We start from the raw sequence: 12,687 nt of genomic DNA on the forward strand, positions 1-12,687 counted from the left end.
TTGGAATAGTTTGAGAAGGATAGGTATTAGTTCTTCATTACATGTTTAGTAGAATTCCCCTGTAGTATAATGAATTATTTGATTGAAATAAATTTAGATTTTTATCACCCAATTTTATTTCTTCTAAGAAATAATTAACTATATTAAATTGTTGGGATATTTTATTTGTATTCCCCAAAGTTATATAGGTTCACCTAAAACTTTCCCTTTTATCTTCTAGATTTACCCCTGAGCCACATGGGATTTCTTCAGGAGAGAAGAGCTTCATTGGCCAGGAATTGAGTGTGGGCAGAGATTCATCTTTTGTGTTGGAAGACAGTGGAAGTGACCATCTGGTTTACATTCCAAGCCAAATGTTTCTGCCACAGAAATTAACAACTAAATATGACAAAGATCAGGATTCTGAAGAAATTGCAAGTCTCACTTCTGGTAAGGAAATGAAAAGTTATAGCAGTAATTTTAAGATAACTGGATCCTCATCCTTTAACACTAATAGAGAATCAAATAAATAAGGTGGGTATAAAAAGCAACATTTTTCAAGTTCAAGATGGTGGCTACAACTGCAGCTTTTATTTGATCTGAAGATTTAAATGGTCACAGGTACCACTCTGTAAATCACTGATAAGCTCTAAGAAATGTCCCTGATATGCTCACCAAACTTAAGATTTCTCTAGAAACCACAATTTAGGTTAGTATGATGTAGAAGGAGGTACTATAGAGAATAACATAGCAAAAGAGGAATTAAAATAATTTTTAAAAGTTGGCCTGACCAGTGCCCCAGAATTTGTGATTTGTGATTTCACGAGAAGGTGTAAGGTTTTTTCACTGGAAATAAAATAAACTACCCCACTCTCTACTTTTTTTTTTTTTTTTTTTGGCTGTGTTGGGTCTTCGTTTCTGAGCGAGGGCTCTCTCCAGTTGCGGCAAGCGGGGGCCACTCCTCATCGCGGTGCGCGGGCCTCTCACTTTCGCGGCCTCTCTTGTTGCGGAGCACTGGCTCCAGATGCGCAGGCTCAGTAGTTGTGGCTCACGGGCCCAGTTGCTCCGCGGCATGTGGGATCCTCCCAGACCAGGGCTCGAACCCGTGTCCCCTGCATTAGCAGGCAGACTCCCAACCACTGCGCCACCAGGGAAGCCCCTACTCTATACATTTTAATGGCAAAGCAGTAATGCTTTTTGTCAGGATTTAATAGTTTCAAACAAATCAGATCATAGAATTTTGGCTGTATTTTCATTTAAAAGGGTGAGAATTCTAAACAGACTATTCAGTTATTCCATCTATGTATCTAGAGTCTCCCAAAATGCTTATTTGGCCAGAATGCCAGCATTTAAAGCATTATGTCGTAAGTATCATGTGTGATGTTAGAATATGCAAGTTTGAAAGAAAAGGTGGCCAATCTCATAATATTCATTCTTAGTAATTTCCTTGGATAAATAAATGTTCTTTTCCTTGGGTTCAACACTGATGTCCCCATATTTCCCCCCTATTTCTGAAATACACGTTTGAATTTTGTCTTTAAAGCAGCTAAGCTTTCCTTTATAGAAGCTAGAATTGAGAATTAAAAAGTCAATTACTCATTAGTTGAAAAATAAGACTTTTTTAAAAAAGTAATGAAGTAAACCTGGATGTACGTAGTTCCTTGGCATTAAGGCATTCAAGTGTGTGATTTCTTATTTAAAACAGGTTTTTATCATTATATAGACATAGCTTAAAGAAGAAAATACAAAATTTGTTCTTCTTAATGGATGCAGTTAATTTGGGGTATTCATTTTAACGATATGGTAATTACAACAGCCCTCAAGGCATAGGAATTTATTATGGTTTGGTTTAGGAAGAATAAAAAAGAAAAAGAGAAGTTATTTTGGCAGAGTTGGAATACCCAATTGTCATTTGTGATAGTATTGTTAGTGGTAAGCATTTTAAAGTCTAATAATTCAGAAGTGTGGAACTTTTCAAGAAAGACAGAATTAATTGGATATTTAAGGGAAAAAAGGAGAAACTCATCTTTGCAGCCATCTTTAATGACTGTTGTTCAGTAATAATAGAAACACTTTTCATTTGGTTTTTCAGATGTCTGGTATCAAGATACTCATAACCAGTTTAAGGTCCAATTTGGCTGCAGAAATAATTGTTGCATGGCTCTATAGGAAAAAAATGTCAATTTGCTGTTACACCCACCACACCCAATTTCTCTTGCAGTGGATTGAAGTGTGTTGGGAGTTCTGTGGAGGATTATGTTGAGTTGTGATTGCCTGGAAACAGAGTCTCAAACCTAAGGATAATATATATTTTTTATCCTTTAAATAAATCTGAGTCTCAGATCATCAGTGTTGTCTAGGGACTTCATATAATTCCTTTCTTTCTTTTTTTTCTTTTTAAAATCATTGCTAGCTAGTTGTCAAAAGCTGCTGAGAACTTTCTGTATAATGTGCCATCCTCAAGGAGAGTAAATTGTAGTTCAGATATTTTATCTAGTCGCTAAGAGATGAGCTTTGATACATTCCAGATGTATTGCACAAATAAAAAGATTGATAACTTCTGTAAGAACTTCCACATGTTATGCTTATTACTCATTTATAATGTGATTCTTATGGCCAAGGGCTGATTTTTGTGCCCTTGAACGGAGAGTCCTGGGGAAGTCAAGAACCACCATTTAAGAAACTTTTAGAGTTCCCAGAGTACTGTGGGCTGGCAATGAGTTGTGTATCACTCTCTTTCACAAGAAACACAACCACTATCTCTCTACCTAGGCCTCTCCCTTGCTTCTTCCTCCCTACTCCAGTTTCCAAGTTCATCCTTAATTCCATCACCTTTCCTGGCCCTCTCCACTCCTTACAGCAGCTCAAAGACAATTTGTATCAGGATCACCTGGAAGCCCTTCACAAGCATAGATTCCTAAGCCCTTCTCAGTACTACTGCTTCATATTTAGGGGTGTGAGTGGCCAGGAAAAAGCCACAAGCTTTAAAACCACCACGGGTGATTTTTGTAGGTCCTCATTTTTCAGATCCACTATCCTGGTGATTCTCAAAAAATGTGTCCGTAAACCAGCCACATCAGCATTACCTGGAACTCGTTAGAAATGCACTGATCCTGGACCTACTGAAGCAGAAACTGGAGGTGGGACTCAGCCATCTGATTTTTAACAAGTGAAAAATCTGATCCAGGCTGAAGTTTAATAACTACTGTGCATGCTACCACTTTGGTGTGCTTTCAGATTTGCTCTGTGTTCTCAGCTAAAAGCAATTGAGTAACTAGTATCACAGAACAGAAGAATTCCTATTGTCAAAGGGATCCAGGTAAACTGGATTATAATTTTATTTTACTCATCCAAGGACACTGAACATTCATCCACCCATCTATTCATCCAACATCTATCTAACAAGACATTTTAAGATCCAAATATGTCGGGGTTATCTAGAGATACTATTATGCATTTTGACCACGGCATCCACAACATAAAAATTCCTTGGAAAATTCAGTTGCTCTTAATTACTCACCAATGGAATACACATAGTTCTTTGGAATTATGTAATGAAAAATGGGTGGTTTAATTCTAATTAAATTGCAACTGTTGACCCAATGGTGAGCCTAGCACTTTCTCAAAGATGCTATGTTAACTAATACTTAAGATACAGTTAGTCTATTGTCAAGATTAAAGAGGGACAGGATAATTTTTAATGAATGTTAAATACCAACCCAAACTCAACCTAGGGCACACTCATAGCTTTAAGCACTCCCTGGCCTTAGGATAATTTCAGCTGACGTTCTTTTCAATGAATTTTATTAAGAAATAAGAGGCAACACTTCCCTCTTCAAACTAGGCTGGAGTTGTGCTCAAGGGAATTTGCATGGATTTTGTTTTACATTCTTATTTTGCTAACTTTGATCGTGATCTACAATCAGGTTTTTTTTAAAGCCAATGTATCTTTTGATTTTGAATCAATCATAAGGTATTAGAGCTGGAAAGGTATTTAGTGATTAGCTCTTGCAAATTCACCTGGGGATGATTCCACCCTGCTCTACCCTAGGAGACATATTGCAATGTCTGGAGATATTTTTAGTTGTCATAACTGGAGGGTGCTACTGGCATCTAGTGGGTAGAGGCCACAGATGCTGCTAAACATCCTACAATGCACACAGGACATCCTCTCACAACAAAGAATTATCCAGTCAGACTGTCAATAGTGAAAGAAACCCTGTTTTAGAAGAAACTTCAAGTCCCCAAGATCAGGGAACTAAAACATTCAGTATAGGGACTCAAGATTTCTACACCCTGTCCACTGTTTCCCAGTACACCCTCAGGATTCTGCTAATTTTTAAAAAATTGTAGAAGTACTATCATACCATATAAAATTGTAATACAGAGTCACAAGTCACACAATTTAGCAGACTGAGCTATTTGTGGTGTGGAGTGCAGTTTTTGGTTTTTCCATAGGCATATAGGTTTACATAGTTTTATTCAATTTCATATCCTGCTTTTCACATATGTTATACATTTTACATATTGCTGCAAGCTTCATACTGATTTTTCTGTGTTCTCATAAAGTTACTTTCAATGAATGAATGTATTTAACTATTTATCTGCTGTTGAACACTTAGCTTGCTTCCAATTTTTTCTGTCATGTGTTGAACTTGAAGACATATATCTTCTGCTACATTTAAATCTGTACTGGAATTAAATGCAACAGAACTGGCTTCTGAGTCACCCAATGGAGCAATCCCCAAGCTGAATGTCCTACTTTCATATCTGTACACATGCTAAAGAAGTCAGTGATAGAATTAGGATCATGTTTGAATTGTAATGACATGTTTCATGAACGTTTTAGGAAATCTCAATCATCTGGTTGCTCTTTGGGGGATAAACTGAGTCTCCTGTTCATTTTAAGCTGTGGACTGAGGTTGTGACATTCACTTTTGCTTGAGAATTTATTGTATAGTTATTATATTTTGGGTGTCTTCCTTGAAGATTTTGCATGCGGCAGAGCTAATGTGAACTGCGAGTTCAGGGGATGTGGATGATTTGACTTCATGGAGGCTGCTTCTGTAGGTCTCATGAAATCATTTGTTGCAATTACTAAAGCAATGTTCTATAGTGTTAGCAACACTTGTTTTCATGGGGACTCTTTGCTAATGGAATAAAACGTAGATAGTTGAAGTGATAATTGGGTGATGGTGGTGGTGGCAATCGACAAAGCAGTGGCAGCCCTCATTGAGGGCTTCCTATAGGAAAGGACTCTGCCAAGCATTTACATGGATTTTCCCATGAATACCCATGCAGCAAATATGTATTTGACTCCTGTTCTGAATTAAGCCCCATGCTAGTCTTTTGGGGGGTTAGAGAGATTTAAAAAAAAAAAAAGATTCAGACAGAGGCCCTGTCTTCAAGGAGCTTGTAGTCTGATAATCAAAGTATACTCTGAGTAAAAAAAAAAAAAAAAAAAGCCTAATACAAGTAAGAAAGTATTCAGTTTAATAAAAAGTGCAGATGGAATGCTTTGGGGGCCAGTATTCATTTCAACATTGTATTCACTGTCTCACTTGATGATCAAACAATGCATGAGAAATAATAGTAATGACAGAAGCTACCACTTATTTAGTGCAACTATGCGCCGGGCACTTTATATACATGATTTAACTTAATCCTTACCCTGAAAATCTATTATTATTATTATAATGACTATTACATATTACAGATGAGGACACTGATGCAAAGGTTAAGATCCTCAAGCAACAGCACACAGCTTGTAAGCGGCAGAGCCAGGATTCAAATCCATGCCCATTTCCACAAAAACGTTAACAATGTAGTCTGTGTTGTCTGGCAAGGGCATTGTTTGCATTTTCAAATGACGGAATATATCTAGCTGCCAAATTTCACGATCATCATGTCATCAATGGGAGAACTTTTTTAAAAACAATTTTGGTGGTACAATTCAATTTTTAAATTTTAATTTAATTATTTTTCTCTCATGCTTTTTTATAAACCATACATGAATAAAGCCATAAATATTTATTAATTCTTTTTTTAGCATCTTTATTGGAGTATAATTGCCTTAAAATGTTGTGTTAGTTTCTGCTGTATAACAAAGTGAATCAGCTATACAGATACTTATAAACCCATATCCCCTCCCTCTTTCATCTCTCTCCCACCCTCCCTATCTCACACCCCATCCCACCCTTGTAGGTGGTCACAAAGCACCGTGCTGATCTCCCTGTGCTATGCAACTACTTCCCACTAGCTATCTATTTTATATTTGGTAGTGTATATATGTCCATGCCACTCTCTCACTTCGTCCCAGCTTACCCTTCGCCCTCCCTGTGTCCTCAAGTCCATTCTCTGCGTCTGCATCTTTATTCCTGCCCTGCATGTCGGTTCAGCAGAACCATTTTTTTTTTTTTAGATTCCATATGTATATGTTAGCATATGGTATTTGTTTTTCTCTTTCTGACTTACTTCACTGTCTATGGCAGACTCAAGGTCCATCCACCTCATTACAAATTACGCAATTTCATTTCTTTTCATGACTGAGTAATATTCCATTGTATATATGTGCCACATCTTCTTTTTTTTTAAACGTTTTTATTGGAGTATAATTGCTTTACAATGCTGTGTTAGTTTCTGATTTATAACAAAGTGAATCAGTTATACATATACATATGTTCCCATATCTCTTCCCTCTTGTATCTCTCTCCCTCCCACCCTCCCTATCCCACCCCTCTAGGTGGTCACAAAGCACCAAGCTGATCTCCCTGTGCTGTGTGACTGCTTCCCACTAGCTATCTATTTTACATTTGGTAGTGTACATATGTCCCAGCTTACCCTTCCCCTCCCCATGTCCTCAAGTCCATTCTCTAGTAGGTCTGCATCTCTATTCCCATCTTGCCCCTAGGTTCTTCATGACCAATTTTTCTTCTTTTCTTTTTTTTAAGATTCCATATATATGTGTTAGCATACGGTATTTATTTTTCTCTTTCTGACTTACTTCACTCTGTATGAAAGACTCTAGGTCCATCCACCTCGCTACAAATAACTCAATTTCATTTCTTTTTATGGCTGAGTAACATTCCATTGTATATATGTGCCACATCTTCTTTATCCATTCATCTGTTGATGGACACTTAGGTTGCTTCCATGTCCTGCCTATTGTAACTAGTGCTGCAATGAACATTGTGGTACATGTCTTTTTGAATTATGGTTTTCTCAGGGTATATGCCCAGTAGGGGGATTGCTGGGTCATATGGTAGTTCTATTTTTAGTTTCTTGAGGAACCTCCATACTGTTCTCCATACTGGCTGTCTCAATTTACATTCCCACCAACAGTGCAAGAGGGTTCCCTTTCCTCCACACCCTCTCCAGCACTTATTGTTTCTAGATTTTTTGATGATGGCCATTCTGTCCAGTGTGAGGTGATACCTCATTGTGGTTTTGATTTGCATTTCTCTAGTGATTAGTGATGTTGAGCATCTTTTCATGTGCCTGTTAGCCATCTGTATGTCTTCTTTGGAGAAATGTCTATTTAGGTTTTCCACCCATTTTTGAATTGGGTTGTTTGTTTTTCTGATATTGAGCTGCATGAGCTGCTTATAGATTTTGGAGATTAATCCTTTGTCAGTTGCTTCGTTTGCAAATATTTTCTCCCATTCTGAAGGTTGTATTTTCATCTTATTTATGGTTTCCTTTGCTGTGCAAAAGCTTTTAAGTTTCATTAGGTCCCATTTGTTTATTTTTGTTTTTATTTCCATTTCTCTAGGAGGTGGGTCAAAAAGCATCTTGCAGTGATTTATGTCATAGAGTGTTCTGCCTATGTTTTCCTCTAAGAGTTTTATATTGTCTGGCCTTACATTTAGGTCTTTAATCCATTTTGAGTTTATTTTTGTGTATAGTGTTATGGAGTGTTCTAATTTCATTCTTTTACATGTAGCTATCCAGTTTTCCCAGCACCACTTATTGAAGAGACTGTCTTTTCTCCATTGTATATTCTTGCCTCCTTTATCAAAAATAAGGTGACCATATGTGCATGGGTTTATCTCTGGGCTTTCTATCCTGTTCCATTGATCTATATTTCTGTTTCTGTGCCAGTCTTGATTACTGTAGCTTTGTAGTATAGGAAGTCAGGGAGCCTGATTCCTCTAGCTCCGTTTTTCTTTCTCAAGATTGCTTTGGATATTTGGGGTCTTTTGTGTTTCCATAGAAATTGTGAAAATTTTTGTTCTAGTTCTGTGAAAAATGCCATTGGTAATTGGATAGAGATTGCACTGAATCTGTAGATTGCTTTTGGTAGTATAGTCATTTTCACAATGTTGATTCTTCCAATCCAAGAACATGGTATAGCTCTCCATCTGTTTGTATCATCTTTAATTTCTTTCATCAGTGTCATAGTTTTCTGCATACAGGGCTTTTGTTTCCTTAGGTAGCTTTATTCCTAGGCATTTTATTCTTTTTGTTGAAATGGTAAATGGGAGTGTTTCCTTAATTTCTGTTTCTGACTTTTCATCATTAATGTATAGAAATACAAGATATTTCTGTGCATTAATTTTGTATCCTGCTACTTTACCAAATTCATTGGTTAGCTTTAGTAGTTTTCTGGTAGCATCTTTAGGATTCTCTATGTATACTGTCATGTGATCTGCAAACAGTGACAGTTTTACTTCTTTTCCGATTTGGATTCCATTGTTTTCTTTTTCTTCTCTGATTACCATGGCTAAAACTTCCAAAACTGTCTTGAATAATAATGGTGAGAGTGGGCACCCTTGTCTTGTTCCTGATCTTAGAGGAAATGGTTTCAGTTTTTCACCATTGAGAACGATGTTGGCTGTGGGTTTGTCATATATGGCCTTTATTATGTTGAGGTGGGTTCCCTATATGCCTGCCTTCTGGAGAGTTTTTATCCTAAATGGGTGTTGAATTTTGTCAAAAGCCTTTTCTGTATCTACTGAGATTACCCTATGGCTCTTATCTTTCAATTTGTTAATATGATATATCATATTGATTGATTTGCATATATTGAAGAATCCTTGCATTCCTGGGATAACCCCCACTTGATCATGGTGTATGACATTTTAGTGTGCTTTTGGATTCTGTTTGCTAGTATTTCGTTGAGGATTTTTGCATCTGTGTTCGTCTGTGATATTGGCCTGTAGTTTTCTTTCTTTGTGACATCTTTGTCTGGTTTTGTTGTTAGGGTGATGGTGGCTTCGTAGAATGAGTTTGGGAGTGTTCCTCCCTCTGCTATATTTTGGAAGTGTTTGAGAAGGGTAGGTCTTAGGTCTTCTCTAAATGTTTCATAAAATTCACCTGTGAAGCCATCTGGTCCTAGGCTTTTGTTTGTTGGAAGATTCTTAATCACAGTTTCAATTTCATTACTTGTGATTGGCTGTTCATATTTTCTATTCCTTCCTGGTTCAGTCTTGGAAGGTGGTACTTTCTATGAATTTGTCCATTTCTTCCAGGTTGTCCGTTTTATTGGCATATAGTTGCTTGTGGTAGTCTCTCTGATCCTTTTTATTCTGCAGTGTCAGTTGTTACATCTCCATTTTCATTTCCAGTTCTGTTGATTTGAGTCCTCTCCCTTTTTTTCTTGATGAGCCTGGCTAATGGTTTATCAATTTTGTTTATCTTCTCAAAGAATCAGCTTTTATTTTTCTTAATCTTTGCTATTGTTTCCTTCATTTCTTTTTCATTTATTTCTGAACTGACCTTTATGATTTCTTTCCTTCTGCCAACTGTGGGATTTTTTGGTTGTTGTTCTTCTTCTTTCTCTAATTGCCTTAGGTATAAGGTTAGGTTGTTTATTTGAGATTTTTCTTGTCTCTTGGGGTAGGATTGTATTGTTATAAACTTACCTCTTAGAACTGCTTTTGCTGCATTCCATAGGTTTTGGATCATCATGTTTTCATTGTCATTTGTCTCTAGGTATTTTTTGATTCCTCTTTGATTTCTTCGGTGATAACTTGGTTATTTAGTAGCATATTGTTTAGCCTCCATGTGTTTGTATTTTTTACAGTTTTTTCCCTGTAATTGATATCTTGTCTCATAATGTTGTTGTCAGAAAAGATATTTGATACGATTTCAATTTTCTTAAATTTACTGAGGCTTGATTTGTGACCCAAGATATGCTCTTTCCTGGAGAATGTTCCATGTGAACTTGAGAGGAAAGTGTATTCTGTTGTTTTTGGATAGAATGTCCTTTAAATATCAATTAAGTCCACCTGGTCTAATGTGTCATTTAAAGCTTGTGTTTCCTTATTTATTTTCATTTTGGATGATCTGTCCATTGGTGAAAGTGGGGTGTTAAAGTCCTCTACTATTATTGTGTTACTGTCGATTTTCCCTTTTATGTCTGTTAACATTTGCCTTATGTATTGAGGTGTTCCTATGTTGGGTGCATAAATATGTACAATTGTTATATCTTCTTATTGGATTGATCCCTTGATCATTATGTAGTGTCCTTCTTTGTCTCTTGTAATAGTCTTTATTTTAAAGTCTATTTTGTGTTATATGAGAATTGCTACTCCAGCTTTCTTTTGATTTCCATTTTCATGGACTATCTTTTTCCATCCCCTCCCTTTCAATCTGCATGTGTCTCTAGGTCTGAAGTGGGTCTCTTGTAGACAGCATATATACGGCCCTTGTTTTTGTATCCATTCAGCCAGTCCATGTCTTTTGTTTGGGGCATTTAATCCATTTACATTTAAGGTAATTATTGTTATGTATGTTCCTATTACCATTTTCTTAATTGTTTTGGGTGTGTTATTGTCGGTCTTTTCCTTCTCTTGTGTTTCCCACCTAGAGAACTTCCTTTAGCATTTGTTGTAGTGATGGTTTGGTGATGCTGAATTCTCTTGGCTTTTGCCTGTCTGTAAAGGTTTTAATTTCTCTGTGAAATCTGAATGAGATCCTTGCTGGATAGAGTAATCTTCATTGTAGGTTTTCCCCTTTCATCACTTTAAATATGTCCTACCACTCCCTTCTGTCTTGCAGATTTCTGCTGAAAGATCAGCTGTTAACCTTATGGGGATTCCTTTGTGTGTTATTTGTTGCTTTTCCCTTGCTGCTTTTAGTATTTTTGATTTGTGTTTAATTTTTGATAGTTTGATTAATATTACTATTTCCTTTCTCATATTAGAGAAATTTTCAACTATAATCTCTTCAAATATTTTCTCAGACCTTTTCTTTTTCTCTTCTTCTCTTGGGATCCCTATAATTCGAATGTTGGTGCATTTAATGTTGTTCCAGACGTCTCTGAGACTGTCCTCAATTCTTTTCATTCTCTTTTCTTTATTCTGCTCTGTGGCAGTTGTTTCCACTATTCTATCTTCCAGGTCACTTATCCATTCTTTTGCCTCAGTTATTCTGTTACTGATTCCTTCTAGAGTATGTTTAATTTCATTAATTGTGTTGTTCATCATTGTTTGTTTGCTCTTTAGTTCTTCTAAGTCCTTGTTAAAAGTTTCTTGTGTTTTCTCCATTCTATTTCCAAGATTTTGGATCATGTTTACTATCATTACTCTGAATTGTTTTCAGGTAGACTGCCTATTTCCTCTTCATTTGTTTGGTCTGGCGGGTTTTTACCTTGCTTCTTCATCAGCTGCATATTTCTATGTGTTCTCATTTTGTTTAAGTTAGTGTGCTTGGGGTTGCCTTTTCACAGGCTGCAGGTTCATAGTTCGTGTTATTTTTGGTGTCTGCCCCCAGTGGATGAGTTTGGTTCAGTGGCTTGTGTAGGCTTCCTTGTGGGGGGAACTGGTGCCTGTGCTCTGGTGGGTGGGGCTGGATCTTGTCCTTCTTGTGGGCAGGGCCGAATCCTGTGGTATGTTTTGGGGTGTCTGTGAACTTAGTATGACTTTAGGCAGCCTCTCTGCTAATGGGTGGGTTTGTGTTCCTGTCTTGCTAGTTGTTTGTCATGGGGTGTCCAGCACTGGAGCTTGCTAGATGTTGGGTGGAGCTGAGTCTTAGTGTTGAGACAGCTCTCTGGGGGAGCTCTCACTGATTAATATTACATGGGGCCGGGAGGGCTCTGTTGGACCAATATCCTGGATTTGGCTCTCCCATCTTGGAAGCTCAGGCCTGACACCCGGCTGGAGCACCAAGAGTCTACCAGCCACACGGCTTGGAAGAAAAGGAAAAAAAAAAAACGAACACATAGAATCCCCAAACAAATGGTAAAACAAATCTAAACAAACAAAATCACACAAAGAAACACACACACACACTCACAAAAAGAGAAGAAAAGAAAAAAGGAAAAGAGCAACCAAACCAATAAACAAATACACCAGTGATAACAAGCACTAAAAACGAAGCTAAGATAAACATAAAACCAAAAGCAAATCAGACACAGAAAGCAAACCCCAAGTCTACAGTTGCTCCCAAAGTCCACTGTCTCAATTTTGGGAACATTTGTTGTGTATTCAGGTATCCACAGATGTAGGGTTTATCAAGTTGATTGCGGGGATTTAATCTGCTGCTCCTGAGGCTGCACAGAGAAATTTCCCTTTGTCTTCTTTGTTTGCACAGCTCCTGGGATTCAGCTTTGGTTTTGGCCCTGCCTCAGCATGTAGGCCACCCTCAGGTGTCTGTTCCCCACCTAGACAGTAGGGGGTCAAAGCAGTGGCTGATTAGGTCTCTTTTGCGCACTCAGGCTGGGGAGAGGGAGGGGTACCATAGCCATAATTGGAATGCAGGGCGAGC

At 37.5% G+C, this 12,687-nt stretch overlaps 1 protein-coding gene across 1 annotated transcript in view; it reads left to right on the plus strand.

Annotated features, from left to right (window-relative positions):
- The window catches only part of COL6A5 (collagen type VI alpha 5 chain), a 110,201-nt gene that overhangs the window by 83,161 nt on the left and 14,353 nt on the right, over positions 1-12,687 (plus strand). Inside the window, exon 36 of the mRNA XM_036850673.1 lies at positions 221-429. Within this exon, the coding sequence (XP_036706568.1) occupies positions 221-429 (209 nt within the window). The remainder of the gene's footprint in view (positions 1-220; positions 430-12,687) is intronic.

This window comes from Balaenoptera musculus, chromosome 4, assembly GCF_009873245.2.
Source record: "Balaenoptera musculus isolate JJ_BM4_2016_0621 chromosome 4, mBalMus1.pri.v3, whole genome shotgun sequence".
NCBI lineage: Eukaryota > Metazoa > Chordata > Mammalia > Artiodactyla > Balaenopteridae > Balaenoptera > Balaenoptera musculus.